The 24433-nt window shown below is 33.2% G+C and overlaps 1 protein-coding gene across 1 annotated transcript in view; it reads left to right on the plus strand.

Moving 5' to 3' along the window:
• Window positions 1-24433, plus strand: part of MALRD1 (MAM and LDL receptor class A domain containing 1) — a gene marked incomplete at both ends in the record, with an annotated part of 684412 nt that overhangs the window by 557332 nt on the left and 102647 nt on the right. The window contains 2 exons of the mRNA XM_081298191.1: window positions 7074-7199; window positions 13962-14028. Of these exons, the coding sequence (XP_081154317.1) occupies window positions 7074-7199; window positions 13962-14028 (193 nt within the window). The remainder of the gene's footprint in view (window positions 1-7073; window positions 7200-13961; window positions 14029-24433) is intronic.

Consider the following 24433-nt stretch of genomic DNA (forward strand, 5'->3'; position numbering starts at 1 on the left):
AATGTCTCTGAGAGATAAAATAAGATTAGGCCTAAGTATATAAAAATTAGGAAAAGCAGTGATTCCTAAGGATCTTAGAGAAAGAATCTTCTGTGGATAAGAGGGCAGTGCTCTATAATTAATCTTTTTGAAGAGCAAATGGGAAATGACAAGAAAAGAAATCAAACAATTCTTCAGAAGTTGGCTTTGGAATGGGACATAGGATAAAAGAATAAGTTTAGTCCTCATGTTATAGCACAGTGGTAGAGTGCTTGCCTCACACCTGTGAGGCCCTGGGTTCAATCCTCAGAATCACATAAAAAGTAAGCAAAATAAAAATAAAGATATTGTGTCTATCTACAATTAAAAATGCTTTTAAAGAATACATTTATTTTAATTAAGTGCTTTGCACATGTTTATATGTTGTAGGAATAAAGATTCTGAGATATTTCTAATTTTAGATAGGAAAATCAAAGCAGTTAATATTTGAAATCCTTATATTCTTGCAAAAATAAACTTTCTAGTGATCAGATAGTTTAGACAAATTAATTCCTATTTTATATTGTCTTACCATTGAAAACATCCTCTTTTTTAAATAAACTGAAGTGATAGTTCTTCTATTGAAATAAATTCCCTTTCTCAAAAAAAAAATTAAAAAATAAGCATGGTTAAATCATAGGTGACAACAGTACAAAGGTAGGAACACTCTTTTTCTCTGGTACTCCTCTGATAGCAATCTTCATCAGGAAGATTTTAGTATTTCATCAGGTGTTTTTTTAAAAAATATTTTTTTAGTTGTAGATGGGCACAGTATCTTTATTTATTTTTATGTGGTTCCGAGGTTCAAACCCAGTGCCTCACACATGTAAGACAAATGCTCTACCACTGATCTACAACCCCAGCCCTCTTCAAGTGATTTTATTACTCAATATCCTGGGAAGAAATAGGTGGTCCATTGATACTACAAAAGTCGAGACTATATTAAGTAGGTTCATGACAAATGGTGCTAGGAAAACTGGAAATCCATATGTAGCAAAATGAAATTAAACCCCTATCTCTCCCCATGCCCCAAACTGCTAATTGTCATTACATCAGAGGGTGTGAGAGGATGGAACTCAAATTGGATCAAGGACCTAGGAATTAGACCAGAGACCCTACACCTAATAGAAGAAAAACTAAAACCAAATTTTCATCATGTTGGATTAGGCCCCGAATTCCTTTCCTTTTTTTTTAGATATCTTTTAGTTGTAGATGGACACAATATTTATCTATCTATATCTCTATATCTCTATCTATTTATTTATTTATTTTTATGTGGTGCTGAGAATCAAACCCAGTACCTCATACATGCAAGGAAATGCTCTACCACTGAGCTACAGACCCACCCCTAGGCCCTGACTTCCTTAACAAGACTCATAAAGTGCAAGAAATAAAATTAAGAATCAATAAATGGGATGGATGCAAACTAAAAAGCTTCTTCTAAGCAAAAGAAAAAAGTCAGGAGGTAAAGAGACAGCCTACAGTATGGGAGCAAATTTTTACTGTATGCCAAAGATAGAACACTAATCTCCAGGATTTATAAAGAACACAAAAAACTTAACACCAAAAAAAAAAGACAACCCAATCAATAAGTGGGCTAAGGAGATGAATAGACATTTGTCAGAAGAACATATAGAATTGATCAACAAGCATATTTAAAATGTCCAACATCTCTAGTAATTAGAGAAATGCAAAAATCAAAACTATTCTAAGATTTCATTTTACCCCAGTCAGAAGGGCAGTTATCAAGAATACAAGCAACAATAAGTGTTGGTGAGGATAAGGGGGAAAAGGCATGCTCATAAATTGCTGGTGGGTCTACAAATTGGTGCAACCAATCTGGAAAGCAGAATGGAGGTTCCTTAAAAAATTTGAAATGGAACCATCATTTGACCCAGCTACCCCACATCAGTGTTTATAGCAGCACAATTCAAAATTGCCAAACCGTGGAAGCAACCTAGATGCCCTTCAATAGATGAATGGATAAAGAAACTGTGGTATATATACACAATGGACTATTACTGAGTAGTAAAAGAGAATAAAATTATGGCATTTGCAGATAAATGGATGAAGTCGGAGAATATCCTGCTAAGCGAAGTAAGCTAATCTCAAAAAATCAAAGGCTGAATGTTTTCGCTGATAAGTGGATGCTAATTTATAATTGGGGGGGACATGAGATGAGTGGAGGAACTTTGGATTGGGTAAAGGGGAGGGAGGAGACGGGTTGGTTCATGGGAATAGGAAAGATGGTGCAATGAGTTGGACATCATTACCCTAGGTACATGTCTGATCGCAGGAATGGTGTGACCCTACTTTGTATACAACTAGAGAAGTGAAAAATCATGCTCTGTTTGTGTACAATGAGTCAAAGAACATTCTGCTGTCATGTATACTAATTAGAAAAAATAAATAATTTTTTTTAAAAGAAGGTTAATGAGAGAACCAGTATGCTCACAATCCCGAAGACATCATAGGACTGGGACTGTTAATTGTCATTACGTCAAAGGATGTGAGAGAATGCAACAGTTGACTGAAACTGGAATCAAAAAGGGCCATTATATAAAGGAATTCAAGAAGAGAGGGATGAAGAGAGGATGAATGGGTCCAAGGGTAGAACGGGGTAGAAGAAATAACTTCTAATACTCTATAACAAGACAAATAACAATGGTTGATGACAATAAAATAATTCACCATAGCTGGTAGAGAAGAATTTGAAAGTGCCCAGCACAGAGAAATAAGTTGATGGAAACACATAGTCCAGTTACCCTGATCTGGTCATTATACATTTGATACATGTAGTGAAATGCCACATGGCACCCCATAAATATGTACAATTATTTCATGTCAATTAGAATTTCATTTTTTAAAAAATAAGAAGATTGGCATTTGGTTAAGGGAAGCAGCTGGTCTATACCACCCTTGCCTTCCCTTGCCTCTCTGTTGATCTGCTGGTGCTACCTCTTGACCCAACCCAACCATATGGTGGAAGTCAAAGATGCTGGTTGAAGTCTCCTTGTAGTTCTGACTCCTAGGGCCCAGAATAAGAATAGAAGGTAGAGAATGCTTCAGGAGACCACATCTATCCATTAATGATGGAAAGGAAGGTGAAAAACAGGCAGGGAGACAGACAGTTCACCTTCTTATCACTAGCAGCTGATATGACCTATGGAGTTCAGTGTCATATCTGGTGATTTGGAATGGATCATTTTCCTAAGATTGCCTATTTTAAAAGTATCATCTATCTAAGAGAATGGCTTAAAGCCACAAAATATTCTATACTACTTTACCTATTTTTGGTAATAAAGAGTATCAACCTCTAAGAATATGATGGGTCTTAGAGTAAGAATTTCTATGGACTTTAAAACATAAGGTTTAAAGGCTAAATGCTGTGGTGCACACTTGTTATCCCCGTGAGCCTAGAGACTGAGGCAGGAGGATCACATGTTTGAGGCCAGCCTCAGCAACTTAATGAGACTCTGTCTCAAATAAGAAAAGAAAGTTGCTGGAGATATAGCCCCTAGGTTCAACCTCCTGTACCACAAATAATAAATAAATAAGCAAATAATTAAATACTATTTAGAAAATTTTAAAAAAACATAATGTTTGAAATAGAATGTAACAATTAAATTTTGGAATGTTTTTTAATTATATAGGTATTAATAAAAGAGGAACAATAGAAAATGGCCCATTTTAATTTTTCTATATTTAATATAATTTCCCTTGCTTTATGGATGCCAACAAATACTATTATCAATAGTATTTGTTGGCATCCATAAATAAATACTATTAGCATCCAATAGTATTTATTTGCTACCTACTTCTAAAAAGAAAATTTATGAATATCCATTAATTTTAATATTATAGAAACTTATATTTTTGTTTTTAAATTATAAAGTAATGGCAATTTTTAATTTATCTGAACTGTTAAATTTCTATTCAAAAGAAAAAGTAAAACTTTTAATAAATAAATATAAGCCATTTATTTTCTTATTTTTTATGTGTTTTATTGCTGTTTGTGCAATAGATGTGGTTTATTCCACTAACAAGTTAGAGCTCTTCATTATCTAGTCAACTTAAAATTAATATCTCATCAAATTGGAAAATGGATGAGGAAATATGAATAGATCAGTATTTCCAATACAAGGGTTCAAAATATAGCATTACAGATATATGAATAGTATCTATCATCCAAGTACCCAGATTTCAAAATAATAGTTGTTGCTAACTACTGTATGATCTCTCAGCCCTTTGCAATGAAAAAATGAATCATAAATATGTATGCTCACAAAAATAATGCACATATATATACAGAGATACATGCATATACATAACTAATATATACAATTTTTTTACAAATAATTTCTGCATCTGATAGGGGTTGGAAGGTTATTCTTTTTTCCTGGTTTACTTGGTTTTGTAATGATTGTCTTTTAATGCTTTTGAAAAGCTTAAAGAAATCCATGTCCTGAGATCTTAGTCATTTCTATAATCTGGTTCTAGCCTTGTTTTATAGGTGTATCTATACTACCTCCAGAGTCAAACCCCCTAATGGCAACTTCTATACTCAAACTTACTGATTATCCATCTATTGATTTTATTCCCATCTTGCTAAATGACTTTTCTCTGAAAACATTAAAATTAAACCATTTTAAGACTTTAATCTTGATTTAGTTCTTTATAGACCTACAAACACTAAAATAATCCTTGTTTTTATAATATTTATATATAACAATGCTTTGCTAATTAAGTTTGATCTTATGGCAGTCTTTTAGAATATATATATATTTTTTTTCTTTGTCAAATTATGTATGTATATGTGTATGTGTGTGTATATATGTATATATATTCTGGCCTCTCTTTCTTTTTAAAGTTATCTCCTACACTTTCCACTCTAAGTGCTAAAGCAGAGTTTCTTATATGTAGTGGAAACTCAATAATAGTTATTGGTGTGAATTGATATTCTAGCACCTTAAGAACAATTGCTCAGTAAAGATTATCACTTAGAATTTACAGAGTCAGGATTTTCAATCAATGGAGATATACATACTTAAAAACATAATTTTTCATGCCTAACTTTACAATAAATTTTTACAGGCGGTTCTTAAGACTAAATAGTGTCAAAACCTTCAAATAAACAATTCTTGGTGGCCCATTTTACTTGAAGAAGGCAATAAGTGACATGTTGACAAAAATCTGTACAAGACCCATGCATGGGGATATTTATCCCTGGGTCATAGAAATTATCTATTTGCCTTGAAAAGATTGTGTCTTGATTTTCTTTATTCTAATTCAAAGAATTTCCAGACCAATATTTTTAAAGGTTTTAGCAGTAGGTATAGACTAAATGTTTAAATAAGGTATTGTGTATGATACTATTAATTAAGTCAGAGTTTTTCTCATTAAAATGGAGTAAGTTCCAGAGAGCTCTCTTTGTCCAGTGCTGCCCTTGACATTATATCTTCTATATCCTAAGACTCAAAAGAGCAGGGTTGGAACGGAAGTGTAAGTTAATATCAATATTATTCAGTGCTTTTGAAAAGTATCCAGATTCTGACAAAATAGTACAGTGGGTTCAGGGTTGGATAAAGGTCCCCTGCCCCAGACATATAACAATGCTAGATAGAACTATCCTATAAAAAGCCTCAGCAACAAGATGAACATAAACATTGGCATAGTAGAAAAAGAAAATATAGATCTGCCCTTTACCCAGGCCTGCTGAAACAGAACAGAGATGAACCAGGCTTCACACATAGTGGCAGCCTGAAATGAGGGGCTCTCTTTCAGCTCTAACTCATAAAATGAGTCTAAACCAAAGCTTCATAGGAAGCTGTAATCCTAAAGAGGCTTGAGAAGAGGAAGCAAGCACATGAGAATTCAGTTTTAGGACTTAGAAGTGAGCTTCCCAGTGGAGACAGAAGATATAAGTAAATGTATGCAGACTCTCATCCAAGGGAGGAGGAGTCTTTGCAGAACCAGCTTGTTATTGACAGTGCTCCTGAAGGACATCAATAAGGTATTTTTCTTCCGAAACAACCAAAGTCTTGTGAGCATGGCATCTATAACTTATTAGTATTCTTGTCCCTTGAAGTCAGATCACACTCCATTAATGAATTCTTCCTCAGCAAGAATCCCTGGATCATTGTACTGTCATGTGTAACTAATTAAAAAAAAAAAGAATCCCTGGACATATGATTATTATTCCATGATGCATGGTCATGATGCTGTAGAGGAACAAGATTGTAGTACATTGAACTTCCTTGTATGCCATTACGTAGATCTACTGGGTATCCAGTGACTACTCAAGACTTAACACCCCATTTGGAAGTTAAATATTAAAAGAAATTGCAGTCTTTGTCAAATTAATTACACTTAATATTAGAGACATTAAGAGAGGAAAAATCTACAAAGACATATAGCTGACTCCTGAAATCAACTAAGAGTTTATAGTGCATGCAGTACATTCTATGTGTAATACAACATAGTTCTTGTATTGCTCTGCTTGGGCTACGATGACAAAATACCTCAGACTGGATGGCTTAAATAACAGAAATTTATTTTCTCACAATTCTGGAGGTTGGAAGATCAAGATCAAGGCACTGGAGGGTATGAAGTCTCCTTTGGTTTCTCTCCTTGGCTAGTAGGTGGCTGCCTTTCTTCTATGCATTCACATCCCTGGTATTTCTCATCTTGTAAAGACATTTGTAACATTGGATTAGGCTCTGATGATTTCACTTAACTTTAATTACCTCCTATGGGACTTTTTATTTTATTAACAATTTTATTTTATTAACAATTAGGAGTTCAACATCAATTGAGGGGAATATGCACAATTCAGTCCAAAAAAATACGTATTTGGGAAATGATTCTATTGGCAAAAATTTGGGAGAAATTTTCAACTTAATGAAAATTTTTCTCAAAAAGAACTGTTTTTCTAAAATATAGGTCTAGAAAAACTGAACAGTAATATAATAAATGGTCTTATTATTTCATTAAGAGAAATACTTGAAAAAAAATAAAGGCATGCTTATAACCAGGTTCATGATTCTTTATTTTAGCCAATAAGAGCTGTTCTGATGGAGCTCTGGTATGCACCTCTTCTAACAGCTGCATCCCAGCTCACCAGCGCTGTGATGGCTTTGCTGACTGCATGGATTTCCAAATAGATGAGTCTAGCTGTTCAGGTACTTTGTTTCCATTCAAATATTCTCTGTTGTATGAACCAATACCTTAACCTGCAGGTAGTAGAAAAATATTAAAGGTTGACTTTCTAAATAATAGCAATCATGGACTAACTGAATGTTTCTTTTCTTTTTGGGGTGGGGGTGGGGGTACCAGGGATTCAACCCAACTCAGGGGTGCTTAACCACCAAGCCACATCCCTAGCCCCTGTTTAATTTTTTTTTTTATTTTGAAATGGGATTTGGTTAATTTGCTTAGGGCCTCACTAAGTTGCTGAGGCTGACCTCAAACTTGTGATTCTCCTGACTCATCCTCCTGAGCTGCTGGGATTATAGACTTGTTCCACTGCACCTAGATAATTGAATTTCTGTGATTTGTTTTGGGGCAGGGAAAATGTTGATATTAATTGCCACTTTTAAAAAAAAATAAAAATACATCTATAATGGACTCATGCTTGTTTCACACAGTATTCTCTAAAGAAAAGACTATGTAATTTTAACTCAGTGTAGTCTAATTTAAGAATGTTAGTATTTAGTAATCTGAAAATTTCTTGGTTTCTATAATAAAGATATCCTATATAATCTAACATTATTAATTTTTAAGTAATTATACTTTTCTCTACTTCTTACTAAGAGCTATCTATTTACATGTTCTAGTTGTGTATTTTAAAGATTTATTACACTTCAGATTAACTCTCATTTTTATTTCTTATGACCTTGAAGCACTTATGCAGAATGAGAGATGATAATGTATATCAGTGATGATATTTTATCAAAACTGCTTTGAAATTATCTAATTTATTATAGCCTATTGTTAACATCCCTCCTGAATAATTGAATTTTTATTTCATGAAGGATACATAAAATAACAGATAGGGGCAATGTAATTCTGTCGCAACTAAAAGATAATAGAAATCAGTAATAAATGATATATACAATCTTAAGAGCTGTTGTAATGTGTAATGGAGCTCTGGCGTGCATTCTAGCTCACCAACACTGTGGATAGTTTGGCTGTTCTTAAATAATCATAGCTCCTAAATAAAATGGAAATATTTTATGTCAAATATAGGTAAGAATATATTTTCTCTTTCAGGAGAGGAGAAAAATAAATGACAAAAACATGATATTATAATCAAATCATAGTGCAAAAAGGGTTTATTTTTTATAGTTATAAGCTAGTACTCAGCACTGAATTTTATGAGTATGATAGGAAATAAAAAAGTGAGCAGATTTCCTGTCATAAAATATACAAAGATATTATGCAAAAACAATGCTCTTTGGCATTATTTCTGTACCAGGCATGCTTAGACTTCAGATAAGGTACCCAAAAGAAAATATGGTTACTCTTTTAAAGAGTAAAAAAGCTAAAAGTGAGATACTCCTGTTCTTTTGAAACTATTAAAACACAGTACTGACATACCCAGAATTATTTACATAAAGGTAAGTTCTTTTTTTTTTTTTTTAGAACAGTCCTTTCTGAGCACAAGTCAAAACATGCTTTGCTTTATTATCTGCTTTGACATGATCTACCTTTAGAAATAGGGTCAGAAAAACAGAAGCCTTGCCACTTAAGCCAAGTGATAGGCAACCTGTAGATAATACTAGAGGACATATTGTTGTTGTGCTGCCTGTTTCAGTCGAGAACCAATCACTTACAGTTCATTTGCAGGTCATATTGACACAGCTCTTGGATTAGAGTAAAATAAAGAACAAGTGAAACACAGGTTTCAGAAATAAAATCCATATTATATTACATTTTCTCTATTTATATTTTATATGCTTTAGGGTTTATCAATCAAATAGGATAATGTGCATTCTTCTGTTTTTACAGAGACTCACCCATGCTAAAGTTTTGTCGGTGTACGTTGTATATTCTTCTTTTTTTCCAAACATCATATTCCTTTTAGGTAGTTCAGCATTTCATAGTTTTTTGGTTTTATATAGTTTTATGGGCCCCATCCTTTCAGCATCCAGTAATCCCCATTGTGCTCACACAATACACCACAAACATCTGGCCTCACCTATCTCAAGGTTTAGGACATTAAAAGACCATCAAGCTCAGACTGTTAAGTATATTTCAGTGAATCCTGTCTGTTCCTAAATTACATTGGAAAGGCAGATTATTTTCAAGTTTCAGTGGCTTATGAAACAGAAAATTATTGGCTAGAATTTGCCTGGCTAAACTTAAATGGGAAATGTTTCTCTAGTTATTTGCAGTGGTAGAGTTTAATAAAATTAATGCTAAGTTGATGCCCTAATTATGATAATCATGCATTTGAAGGAGAATTAGAAAAAGGCATTAAAACTGGACATGGTAGTATACACCTATAATCCTAGCAACATAGGAGGCTGAGGCAGGAAGAACACAACTTTGAGGCCAGCCTCAGCAATTTAGCAAGAATCTGTCTTAAAATAAAAAATAAAACAGGCTTGGGATGTAGCTCATTGGTAAAGCACCCCTGTTTTCAATTCCCAGTACACAAAGACACACAAAAAGAAATTAAAAATATCAAATTGTAGGATGGGATATTACAAATATAATGTCATATATGTAGTAATGTATACTGATGGGGATGAGGATGAGGATAACAATATAGGTTAATAAAGTTTCAGAAGGGCTTAAAAAGAAAACAAAACTAAATCAGAAAATGTTCTCAGGCAAGTATCATGAAATTTATTTCAAGTTTCTAGACTTGGTAATCTCTCCTCCATTCCCTGTGCTGGGATTCAAGATGAAGAAAATAATCTCTACCCACTTGGGAGCTGGCTTGCCTCTCAAGTTCTTCTGGTGGGTACATAGGATCCGTAGTTCTCTTCAAACCTTATGCAGATTATTGTGTATGTGCATATTTATCTGTGATAGCAAGTAGATGTCACATGACTCACAGGGTTTTCTGAGCCTTCATATTAAGAATCACATGCAGTTGAAATCCTGAACTAAATAGTGAATCATTTAACATTTTTAGTTGAACAGGATTTAGTCCAGTTTAAATGGTTCTTTGCTATTTATATATAACTTATTAAATCAAACAAGTTATGTTGATTACGGAAGCCTCAGTTTCCTGGTCTGTAAAATGAAGATGGTTATTACATATGCCACTTAATGTTATGAGGCTCAAGTGAGAGGACACAGTAAAACTCTTAGGAAAATCCTGACACATAGGAGACATTCAGTAAATTTGCATAGTGATATGATTATAATGTTAGGGGGGAGAGAGGAAAAGGAGGAGGAGAGGATTGAGAAGGACAGAGGTAGTCATGAAATTAGGTTGTAAAGATAACAAAGAGAACCACTCCAACCAATGTGGAGATGAATGAGAACAATTATTTAACACCTCATATATACCATCCACTAGTGTAGAAATGTCACAAATAAATTTAGTAAATTGAGTTCCATTTTCCCAGAAGTCACTATAAAGAAGTCATATAATATTTAATTTATACATGAAGAACCTGGGACTTAAAGGTCCCAAAGACACAGAACTCAGTAAGATTTTATTGTAGCAAAAAAAGTCGTGATCTGTGCTAATTCTAATGCCACCCCCGTGGATTCCTACTTCTTATATACTAGAAAAACTAACTGTTCATTACTAACTAGTCATATCCATTCCCTTCCCAATCCTCAACACTGGAAATTATTTTGAGAAAATTAAAGGCAAAAATACCTTTACACCATCTCTTCAAATTATGAATAAAGTACCTGAATATAAGATAGAAACATAAAAACTTCTTGCAGAAACAATCTATAAATCTTTTGCCCTCCAAAACACCAGGATGCCCTCCTTGTTCCAGTCAATGTTTGTGTTCTTTATTTGGTGCTGTGATGTACAGCACAAGAAAATGCCTTTAGATTCTCACACAGTCATTCTGATGTAAAGCGAGTCTATGTTTTACTCTCTCTAATCAAAGTAAAAATTAATGACCCTAGAAGAAAATGTGCAGCAGTACTGTGCTTTATGTACTCTGATGCTTTGCAGTATCAGACACTCCGCTGGTTTTTCAATAGAATAAAACCATTGCTTGAGGAAGACTAAAAAGTGTACTTAAGAAAAAAAATAACCATAAAAATGTTTTCCTAACAAGTTTTAGGTCTACTTGTGCTCCATCATATTGGTGGACTCATTTTAGTTAAACCAGCTAATATCTTGTTTATGCAGGAAGCTTTATATCTATTCTATTCAATGGTACATGACCGGTGGGGGTTGCTCTTTACTCTTATTCTCAACACCTCACTTCTCTGATTAGTTCAATAAAGAAGATAAACAAAGGCCAAGATGGAAAATATACTCCTAGGAAAGCAAATTGCTAAAAGTTTTTGAAACCAAAAATCATACTAGACACATGACATAGTTCAGTTTTGACCTCGAACTTCCCTCTCTTCTGACTTCCTCTTTCCTAATGCCTCTGGCATCTCTTTCCACGTGTTCAATGATTGGCTGGAAAATCTCTCAGAACAACTTTTCCTCCAATATTTAAGTCAGTGAATGTTGCCTTAATGGAATCTCTGTCTCTTTTCTTCACTTTTTTACTATACTTCATGACCAGTACCTTTTCTCTACTGAAGTAAATGGGTTTCTTTTTCTCTACTAAGGTTGGTCTACTTCCATAAAAACAACAATTATATCTGTGTGACTCCATGGTACTTAAAATAATGATCTCAAAATTATTTGAGGAAGGGTTGGAGCTGGAGCTCAGTGGTAGAGTGCTTGCCTAGCAAATATGAAATCCTGAATTTGATCCCCAGCACACATAAAAATAAATAAATAAAATAAAGGTATTATGAAAAAAAAATATTTTAAAAAAATGATTTGAGGAGAATTCCTAGAAATGAATAATATCTGGAAGGCAAAAGAAGGCGTCTGAAGAGAATCTTCAGGTCTATATCTCTAACTGGTATTTCACCTGGGGTCACATGTACAGATTCCAATACCTGTGAAACCCTTCCACTTGGAAGTCCCTTGGGCATTTAAACCTAGCATCATCATTCCCTTTAAATATCTTCCTTCTCCATAAATAACTCAGCTCAATGAATTAAAACATCACTTGCCATTGGTCCAGCCAAAAGTTTGAAAACCACCTTTGATTCTTTCAAATAGTCACCAAGATGTTACAATGACACCATTTAAATACTTATTTAATTCCTATAGCTCTCGCCCTCCACCCCTGCCCACTCCATTCAATTACGCAATCATAATTTCTTCCTAGATTGTTATAAGACTCTGATGTTCCCCTTCTTAAACTCCTAGTCTCACTTGAGTATCTCTGTGCTGGATTTTTGTTTCTCTTTTTCTCATCGCCTCTTTATATTATCAACAATCCAACCAGGCTGGACTTCCTCCAGTTACTCCAACACATTACATGTTCTTCTGGAATGTCCAGATCTTTAAGCATAAATTTACACCATCACATTCCTGCTAAATAAATGCCACTAATTCACCTCAGAAATGTTTCTGACTCCCCAGATTTGACTGAGGTACTCTCCAGGATGCCTCTGTCACCTTTGGTAAATCCATCCCAAGAGATTACTTTTCATACCATATTTTAATCCCTTCTTACATTTTTTGCATCCTCTGTGAGGCTGGAATATCAATGACAATAGAAATCATGGCTGTATATTTTTTAAATTGTATTTATTAAATGCATAGTAGGAGTTATATATTTTTCTAAGAGTTTCAACAACTCTATAGATAAATCTAGATAGGAACTATTTTTAATTCTGTTTTATAGAGATAAACCTGAAACAGAGAGATTAACTGACTTCCTCAATATATTACACAGCTAATAAATTGAGCTGAGGTTCCAACTCAGGCAGTTGGCTTCAGTGTCTGCAGCATTACCAGCCATTTTGAGCTACCAATATTATTAATTATTACATTTCTGGTGCCTAGCTCAGTGCCAGACTTTCAAGTGGTACTAAGAATATTTTGTTGTATTAAAAATTAAAGATAGTAAAGGTTTTCACCCAGGTATTGGAGTTAAAATAGCCCAACAAAGAAAGAATGGTATCCTGCAAGAAAGAAGGTATTTTTTAAAAAAAGCCAGGAAACTCAAGTCAGGCTTTAAGGGAACAGGAAAATTGGCAGCTCTTAGTGGATCAGAATTGTGCAGTGAGAATACAAGGAGGCAGTGTAAATGAATGCAGTATGAAGAGCTGAAAGTGCTAACTCTGTCCTCAATAGAAGCAATGTGAAAATACTTAGTTTCTTTTTGACCCATTCAAAAACTGCCTTTGAAAATAAATGCTCATGCTAAACAAGAACTAGGGAGTAATGCAAGTAATGAAATAGGTCATGGGGCAAGAAGGACTGGCTTGAACTATGCCAGGTGTATGGACAAAGATATACACATGCACATGAATCATTTATTTTACCGAAAAGACAAGGCTTCCCATGATAAGCATTAATCAGCCATGATATGGTGACTATTGTGTGGAATGAAAGAAATGTTCTAGTCAACAAAAGATTTCAGTACAATCACATCATGAAGATATATTCTAAATAGGTAGATTGTACCTAATGCAGTAGAGAAGAAGGTGCAGAGTCGTCTCACTCAGGCATATGAAGGACATGAACCCACCCAGGACAGAAGAGTCCATGATGAAATTTTAGGGGTGAGGCAACTAGCCTAGAATTCTTTTGCCATTCACAAGCTGGAAGCCATTTACTCTCAGAGATCAGGTTTAATGCAATAACTAACAATTATATATAAGTTACTTCCTAATAATATTTATAATTAACTGTATTCTTTTTTGATGTTTCTTTTTAGAGTGTCCATTAAATTATTGCAAAAATGGTGGGATTTGTGTGGTGGATAAAAATGGTCCTATGTGTCGGTAAGGAACAGTCTTTTTTATAAACATTTATTGCAGCTGGCTTACTTATTTGAGGCTCTTATAATAAAATATCAATCAATATATGATTATTTATAAGATTATTAAGGTAAATATAGTTACATTTTTTGCATGTATCTATATGCATAAGAGAAAAAGAAGATGGGAGTGTATTTCAAAAATGACAATGATTTTATGTGATTTTGCATGCTTTCCAATATTTTCCAAATGTGAAATATCATTTTAATAATATTCATTATTCCTCATTTTGAATGTTTATATCAGGTTTTTAAAAGATTTTTCTCTGATATGGATATCCTCCTTTTGCAGATGAACTTGGGTTTATATCTCCTTTCTCACTGTTTATTTTAAATTCCATTTTTCTCTTTTCTAACAACAAAGGATAAAATTAATTTATAAAATAAGACCATTTTCTGGTTTATGTAAAGGATGTTTTTAAGTTAAGTTAAAGTACAGATAAGGAATACATTTGCATCATCAGTGATAGAATAAACAAAAACAGAACTTGTGATTTCTTTTGGGAATTACTTATACTGCATATACAAGATTGCTTGACTTTTTTTCCCTGCTCACCCTGTAGGGAATTGAGCAAAAAATATTTCAAACTCCAAAGGAAATGATGCATATTCCATTATGTTTGTGTTATGACTCTTTAATCTAGAAGGCCAATGGATATATTACTTTTCTTATTAGAAAACTGATTGAAGGTTGATATTCAAATCATATCAGAACACACATACTTATCAAAAAGCAATGATTAATACCCATTTAAGTCCTTACATACTTTTGAGTCAATACTTACATTTTAAGAAAAGTAGTTTATTTCCCCAAAATTAATACAACAGCAATTTTATCATGAAATATATTTAAACCCAAGCTCTAACATAATTGAAACTGAGTTACTAATAGTTTTCTTGAAGTCTTTTGTCTCATTATGTAATTAATTTCACATCTCAATAAAATTATATAAATTTTCCAGTATCGGTTCTGTGAAAATTAATTTATCCTAAACTATTACTTGATTAAAAAAATGGGATGCATAATATTAGTCACTATGATCTCCTGAAAAATATGAAGAATGATGTCACAAGTGAAAAATGTCACTTAATGTCAAATTTTTTTATAGTAAGAAGTTTTGCATTTTAGTCCTCTAACTCTATCAGGCTGGTAAGCACAAAGATTTGAGAAAGTTTCAGCTAAGCAAGCAAAGGGCTTTGTATTCTTGACAACATCTTTATGAACTTAAATAAACTTTGGCAATTGAAATCCAAATGGCGAAAAACTGTTTTCTCTCAGATTAGAAACGTCTAGGGTTGGGAAGAAGATTTGACAGAGGAGATTGAAACTTAAGAAAGGAAATCAATGGAGCAAAATGTAGGAAGAAATTCTCTACCAGGGAAGTCCATCAAATATTTTAGTGTATTATTTTTCAGAGCAAAGAAGACTTTTCAAAAAGCAAAATAGCTATGAAGAACTATCATTATAAATAAATGTTTACAATTAGTGCTATCTATATATGTAGGAATGAAAACATAACTTTTGCAACTTTCCATAGTATCTTCATTTGAACTCTGCTTCTTTAAAATTCTGCAGTACAAAAGTCATGTGTGTGTGTATTGTAATACATTTTTAAAAAGCAAATGATAGTCTATAAGGCAAAAAGTAGAACATTCCAGCACCTAAGGCCTACTTGGTAGTATGATTTATATCTCTTTGAATATGGCCTTTTTCCCTTTACAAACAGGTGTACACACAAAAGTTCATGTGTTTACAGAAATGTGAATTATATCTTACATATCATGTTGTACCTTGATTTTTTTTCTCTCATAAAATACCATGTCTATTCTTCTGTGTCAGTCCATGTGAATCCAGGACCACCCCTTACTGGTGCTGTAGTATTAAATTCATTAACTTTCCCATGTTTTAGCTTCTTTTTCAGTAAAATGAAAAAGAGAATAGTACAAACCTTGTGAGATGGTTGTGAGATTTATATGTAAAATACTCAGAACAGGGCCTGGCACACCAAAGATATTATAGGAATGATAGACATCAATATTATTATGTCACTCTTTTTATGCCATGTAGCATACAATGTTCAAATGTATGGTTATATAATAATTTAACTAACCTCATTAATGTCCTATTAATGAATGTTCAATTCTTAAATATTTGATTTTACAAATACTCTTCTAATACCTATCCTTTCATTTATCCTTGCCCAATTCCGTAATTTAAATGTGCTAATAAAATACCAAATAGCAAGATAAACTATTTCCAATTAGCATTAACATCAAATTAATTCTAATTTAAAGTTAATGTCCAGCTCATTACTATGTAGAGGTTTTCTTTTTTTTTTTCTTTTTTTTTTTAAAGAGGGAGTGAGAGAGGGAGAGAGAGAAAGAGAGAGAGAGAATTTTTTTTTTAAATATTTATTTTTTAGTTATTGGCGGACACAACATCTTTGTATGTGGTGCTGAGAATCGAACCCGGGCCGCACGCATGCCAGGCGAGCGCGCTACCGCTTGAGCCACATCCCCAGCCCCTATGTAGAGGTTTTCTTTTTGGAATTAAGGTTAAATGAAAACTCATCTTTAGAATACAGAGTTTTAAAGCAACTGTAGTGTTATCGTGGAAAAGTGGTGGGTTTATTTCAAGCCCTGCTCTTTTATATCCAAGAGTGAAAATTCATTATCCTTGTCACTTGTAGATAGCCAAAGAACCAAGGAGAGAAAACCAAAGTCCATTTTTTTATCCAGGTCTCTCCATAATATTGGAATTTTGTTATTCTCCGAGGGTCTTATCACTAAGGCCTTTGGATTTTGCCTTCAGAAAGAACCTCCAGATGGTACCTGCCAGACTCAGAGCAAGGAATTTTATAGAACAATTGGTTTACAGGGGTTTATAATTAGTTATTCATGAGAGTAGGAACTACTTGGTATGCAATGGTTTTCTTTTACTTAAGAAACATTAATGGTTGGACATATTTGAGAGCTAAGGATGCAAATGATGAGTGGACAAAGGAAAAATGTCCCTCAGCTAAAGGAAGCTGGATTCTTATATTATTATATTATTTTGATGTATCAACATATCTGTCAGAATAATAGACTAAGGTATATAATATGAATTCCAAACCAATAGAAAAAGGAGGAAAGAATTGCAAACTAAAAAGATCCATTGAGTCAGTGTGGGTAAAAGAGAGAAATAGGAAGATGTGTCAAATAAAAGTACATAGCAAAAATAAGTGGAAATAATATATTCACATATATCAGGAATCACAGTATATGTAAAAATGAAAAAGTCAAGCAAAGCCCAGACTATCAAATTGGGATGTATGTGAGTATATACAGTCATATAGAATTTTACCTAATTCAGCATACTCAAGTTCAAACAAGTATTATACCTAGATGAAGAACAAATAAAACAAATGATGAGAACAAACAGATTTGTCAAGTGGAAATAAAACTAAATAGTAGTGTCACTACAAATGCCAAAAACAAAATTTACAATATAAACACATTTTAAGGAAGAATAATGTGGAATTAAACACTCTAAAATGTTTAAACAGGCATAATGTTAATGTAGCAAACAGCATAGTAAAAATATTGAAGGTAAAAATTATTTTTAAATATAATAAGACATGTTCAATTTAAAAATACACTCAAAACAAAAACAAAATTTTATTTATATACACATATCCATTCATGTAATTTTTACCTCATATTATTTTATAACAGTAAAGAATATGTGTAATTTTCATATTCAGGGATTATATTGATACTGTTATCAAGTATTTAACTAAAAATGAACCCCTAATAAAATTCTAGAAGTTTTGCTCAAAAATATGTGTATGTGTCCTAATAAAAGAAATCAACAATAAAATTATAAAAGGAAAATAACCTTTTGAGAATTTTTTTTGCCATTCCTAGAAAATTCATATATTAAAAAGGCACTTTAACTTGGAATTTAAAAGGTAATAGAAATGGTAATTCCTCGTTTTTTGCCTTTGAAACCTGGCAATATAAGAGAGTGGATCACTCTTTCTTTTAGAAAAGAAAGGTCATGTTTGCAATACCCTTTCATTACCTGTATGTGATAATACTTGATATTGCAAGAGCTCTTTGGATATGTGTTGACTGAATGTGTTGACTGAAGATTAAATGAATGGATGAATGAATAAATGCAAGTGGAAGTCCTGAAATTTCTAGGAAAATCATCACTACTTTAAAATATGTTCTTAAATGCACTGAGATAGGAGCTAATGACTTTACTGTAACCAAATGTAGCAAATGAACCACTTGGGAATTTCTATGTATGCAGCAAGAAGTATATTAAGTACAAAATGTGAGAAATTACTTTAAAAAAAAAAGAGAGAAATTGCTTTAAAAAAGTCATCCATTAAAGAAATTCCGCTTTGCTACAATGACAGAAGAGGGTGCTCTTAAACTAGGAATATTGTAAACCATCTCAAATTGCTAGTCCCAGCCACAAAATAAAAAGACAATAAAATTTCCACTATACAAAGCCACTGTTTTTAAAAAAATCAGCTGACAAATTCCTTCCTTCATCCTTCCCAAAACAAAGATTTAAAAAAAGAAAATGCTGTAATTATAATTAATTCCCAATTAATTCTGGAATAAAAAAGAGCATTTTTTAAAATGCTTTTTAAAAAAGCATTTAGGGATATTTAAAAATAAGCCCATAACACCTTATTCGAGTACAAAAATGGACAACAAAACATTAACAATCAATTGAATGAAAGTAAAGGATTTAATTCAATCAATTGAATTGGTTGAACTCCGAAAATAAAATGAAATAAAAAGAAAGATTAAATTATAAATTTCCAAGAGAACATAGATTTAAATATAAAATTGTCAAGACATTTTAAACAAAGGCAGGAAAATAACTAAATAAATGAAGATGATATAAACTAAAAAGTATCAAAAAGGAAGTAGCTGAAATGGAAGATCAAGCACATGCATATAATTGGAGTCCTACAAAGGAAAAGAAAACAACGGAACAGAACTAATCTTTAATGTTATAATACAAGAAAATGATTTAATATATGTTCCTTCCATCTAAATGCAGCTTCTTTTTTTATTGGTTGTTTTTAGTTACATATGACAGTAGAACTCCTTTTGATGTAATTATACAAGCATGGAATATGTCCTACTCTGATTAGGACCCCATTCTTGTGATTGTACACCGTGGTGGGATTCACTATGGTGTACTCATATATTTACATAGAAAACTTATTTCAGATTCATCAGTTTCTTTCTCAATAAAGAATCACAAAAAGCACTTTGGTAAGATTAGGAACAAGGCAAGTGGTTAACCACCTTCTGTGATAGTTTATATTGTGCCAGAGGTAGTCGCCAATACAATTTGACAAAAAAAGAAAGAGAGAGAGAGAGAGAATTGAAAAAAGAAGTTATTATGCTAGCATACCTGGAAATTCTGGAGAATCAAAGACAAAAATTAATTCCAACAATTAATATCAGTCAATAGTTTAAATACACAAGCAAAACTATTTAGAGCAGAAAAATGAAAAATAAATTATTCATAATAACAACAAAGAGATTTTTAAAAAAATAAAAATAGGTTTCATAAAATAAAAGCAAACCAATCTGATAAAAATAATTCTGAAGTACTTGAACCAATGGAAGACATTCTTTCCTCTGGGTGAATGACTTAATATCCTAAAGCCATTAGTTCTCCCATTTAATTCATAATTCTAACACAGCCTCTACAAAGAAAAATCACAGTTGCTGGGGTAAACAATTAGACTTAGACATTATGGAAACATAAGCATGGAACAACAGTAAAGCTATGAGGGTCTGAATAACCATACTACTATAAATAGAATGAAGCCTTTATTCCTAAAATAATGTGGTATATGTGTTTGACATTAGATATTTTAGACTAGTGTAATAGAATAAAAAGTCTAGGGATGCATGCAAATGCCTTTGAAAATTTAGTCAATGATAAAGATGACATTTCAAATCCCTGGATGAAGATAAACCTTTTTAAAGAGAGTGTTGGTGCATCTAGTTACGTAATTAGGCAAAAGATGAAATTGGACTCATACTTTAAAAGTAGAACCATGCACGCACACAATACACACACAAAAATAAAGATGCATCAGATGAGTGGACATCATAAAGCTGTTAATTCTCCCTTTGTTAATTCATATCCATAGAATAAAACACACACACAAACACTTTAATAAATACTGAATTTTTCTATAACCTGAATGTAGGAAAAACTTCTGTCAATAACTTGAATCCAAATGCAGTCAATGACAGGGGTACCAATGAAAGTTAACTATGTAAAAATATATATGTAATATCGTTTTTCATGGAAAAAATATTGTAATGTATTTGTATAAAAATGAATATATATTGCAATATCAAAAGACAAATGGTAATCTAAATACTTGCATCCTATATGTCATAAAAAATTTAAATATCCCTAATAAAGAACTATTTTAAAATTCAGGGAAAGCCCAACATCATAGCAAAACAATCAATAAAATACTCCTTTTAAAATGTATAAAGTAATGTTAATATTAGGGATTAGGGTTCTCCTGAGAAACAGAACCAATAGGAAAGGGAGAATGGGGAAGAGGACCTGTCCATGGGATTTGATCCACATAAATAAAATAATTGGGAATCAACTTAACAAAAAGAGGTAAAAGACCTCTAGAATGAAAACTATAGGACACTAAAGAGACAAATTGCAGAAGACCTTAGAAGGTGAAAAGATCTCTCATGCTCTTGAATAGGCAAAATTAATATTGACAAAATGGCCATACTACCCAAAGCACAATACAGATTCAATGTGATTCCAAATAAAATTCCAATGTCATTCCTCATAGAAATAGAAAAAGCAATCATGAAATTTATTCGGAAAAAGAAGAGACCCAGAATAGCCAAAGCAATCCTCAGCAAGAAGAGTAAAGTAGGAAGCATCACAATACCAGACCTTAAACTATACTACAAATCTATAGTAAAAATATGGCATGGTATTGGCACCAAAATAGACATGTAGACGAATGGAACACAATAGAAGACACAGAGACAAACCCACATAAATTAAATACAGTTATCTCATACTAGACAAAGACACCAAAAACATACAGTGGAGGAAAAAAAGAGCATCTTCAACAAATGGTGCTGGGAGAACTGGAAATCCATATGCAACAAAATGAAAATGAAACCCTCTCAGCATGCACAAAACTCAACTCAAAGTGGAACAAGGACCTTGGAATTAGACCAAAGACCCTATGCCTAACAGAGGCCCAAATCTTCATCATGTCAGAGTAGGCCCCGACTTCCTTAACATGACTCCAAAAGTGCAAGAAATAAAATAAAGAGTTAATAAATGGGATGTACTCAAACTAAAAAGTTTCTTCTCAGCAAAAGAAACAATCAGTGAGGTAAATAGAGAGCCTAAATTTTGGGAGCAAATTTTTGCTGCACACACATCAGACAGAGCACTAATCTACAGGATATATAAAGAACTCAAAAAATTAACACCAAAATATCAAACAACCCAATCAATAAATGGGCTAGGGAGCTGACAGACACTTCTCAGAAGAAAATAAACAATCGATCAACAAATATATGAAAAGATGTTCAACATCTCCAGTAGTTAGAGAAATGTAAATCAATACTACTCTAATAAGATTTCATCTCACACCAGTCAGAATGGCAGCTATCAAGAATACAAAGACTGGGGTTGTAGCTCAGTGGTAGAGCACTTGCCTAGCACGAGTGAGGCATTGGGTTTGATTTTCAGAAGCACATATAAATAAATAAAATAAAGGTCCATTGGCAACTAAAAAAAAAAATGTTAAAAGAAGAATACAGATAATAATAAATGTCAGCAAGGATATTGGGGGAAAGGCACACGCACACATTGCTGTTGGGACTTCAATTGGTGCAACCAATCTGGAAAGCAGTATGGAGATTCCTTAGAAAACTTGGAATAGAACCACTATTTGACCCAGCTATCCCACTAGGTTCTATACCCTAAAGATTTAAAAACAGCATACTATAGTAACACAGCCACATCAATGTTTATAGCAGCACAATTCACAATTGCTAAACTGTTGAAATGACCTAGATGCCCTTCACCAGATGAATGGATAAAGAAAATGTGGGATATATACACAATGGAATATTACTCAGCATTAAAAAAAGAGTAAAATTATGGCATTTGCAAGTAAATCAATAAATCAATGAGAATATCATGCTAAGTGAAGTAAGCCAATCCCAAAAAAGCAAAGGCTGAATGTTGTCTCTGATAAGTGGATGCTGATCCATAAGGCAGAAGGGGGAGGCACAGGTAAAATCGAGGATCTTTGATTGGGCAAAGGAGAGGGAGGGTAGGAAGGATGCATGGGGGAAGGAAAGATGGTAGAATGAGATCGACATCATTACCCTAGGTACATGTGTGACTGCACATATGGTGTGACACTCCATCATGTACCACCATAGAAATGTGAAGTTGTGTTGCAGTTGCATCCAAGAATCAAAACACATTCTGCTGTCATATATACCTAATTAAATTAAGTAAACAAATCTAAAAAAAATAGTAATTTTCACAAAATGACTTCTGTAAGCTGGAGAACCAGAAAAGATGATGGCATATTCAGTCTGAGTTTGAAAGCTGGACAATGAATGATGTAACTCCAAGTCCAGGGCATAGAGCCTGAGAATCAGGGGCTCATGTATATCCCAGAGTTTCAAGACTAGCCATCCAAGAGCTCTGTCATCCAAGGACAGTGGGAGAGGAATCTTCCATCACAAAAGGAAAGGGTGAGTTCACCTTTCTCCATCTTTTTCTTCTGTCCAGGCCCCACTATATTGGGTGATGCTCACATACATTAGTAAGGATGATATTTTTTTTCTCATTTTGCTGATTCAAATGATAATCTTTTCCAGAAACAACTTCACAGACACAATTAGAAAATATATTTTACCAGCTATCGGGGCATCCCTTTACTCTGTTAAATTAACACATAAACTATCTACCATTGCACTTAAATACATGGGGGGGGGGATGATTATACTACATTCATAAGAGTAAAGCAACTAAATTTGTATGAAGATGCCTTTTTCCAGCTCTTCTCTGAACAACATGCTGGTGGAAAAGCAAACTGTCACGATTCTTATAAAGATGAATTTGGCAATCTCTAGCAAAACTGTATATTCATTTACATTTTGACCTAACAATTCCATTTCTAGAATTTTTTCTGCTGGTACAACTCTAACAATATGAGGATGCATGTCCACCAGGCCTACTCTCTGAAGCATTTTTATAATTTAAAAATATTTGTAACACAATAAATGCCCACATATAGAAAATTGGTTGCATAAACTATGATATATCCAAATAGTAGAATGCAGTGGGAACACAGAACAGGTATGGATTGTCTCTTGGGCCCAGGATAGAAATAGTGTTGCCTGGGGCAAGTCAATGAAAATAAAGACATAAGTCATCAGAATTATTCTATAGCTTTTTATGATTCAAAATGTTAAAAATAATGACTGAAAGATTATGATATTGTCAATAATTGCATGTTAGCTACTATTTTTCAGTTTGATATACTGTGGCCTTAACATAAACTTATAGAGCAGATGATAAGTTGCCTAATTTGTCATTTAAAGAGGTGAAACTTGGTGAAATTAAGTAATTTACCTACAGACAAAAAAGCAAGACACTGGTGGAGTACAGATTCTAACTCAGTTCAATCCCAAGTCTTTTTGATAGGATCTATGCTCTGAGGTTCTCAACCCTTGTAATATGTTGCCTCTTTGGAGTTTGTCTCAATGGCTCAAGATTCTAGGAGTATGGATTTGAATCAAATGCCCTAAGAAAATCTAGAACTGATCTTTATTTGCATTCAACTGTTTGCAGGTCCTGAACACACTGTACACTTTGATTCCCATAAGCATACGTGTTGTTTTACTTACCCATTTCACACCTTCCCATTTTGACTCCCTGACCAACTTGTGTCTCAAATCATGTACAGTCTCCTCTCTAGAGATATTTTTGAACCCATATGCCTATGAATCATAACTTATATGAAGTGTATAAAGGAGGACAGAGGTTTGACTCTAAGAATAGGTAAACTTGAGTTTGGATATGTGCTCCAACACTTACTAAGTCCATGACCTTGAAAAAAATTACATAACTTCTTTCTAAGGCAGAGGAAGAAAATGGACATTTGCTTGAACAACTAACATTCACTACCATGATGGAGCTATGAATTGAAAGAGGATATTTTGTATTGCTGAAATGGATAATCCATAATTGTTTTATTGACTTTAAAATATTTAAAAATCTTTGTGTCTCCATTGCAGGCACTAGTAATCTACTTGCC

Source organism: Spermophilus citellus (genome assembly GCF_964194105.1).
Source record: "Spermophilus citellus genome assembly, chromosome: 6".
In the NCBI taxonomy this organism is placed as follows: domain Eukaryota; kingdom Metazoa; phylum Chordata; class Mammalia; order Rodentia; family Sciuridae; genus Spermophilus; species Spermophilus citellus.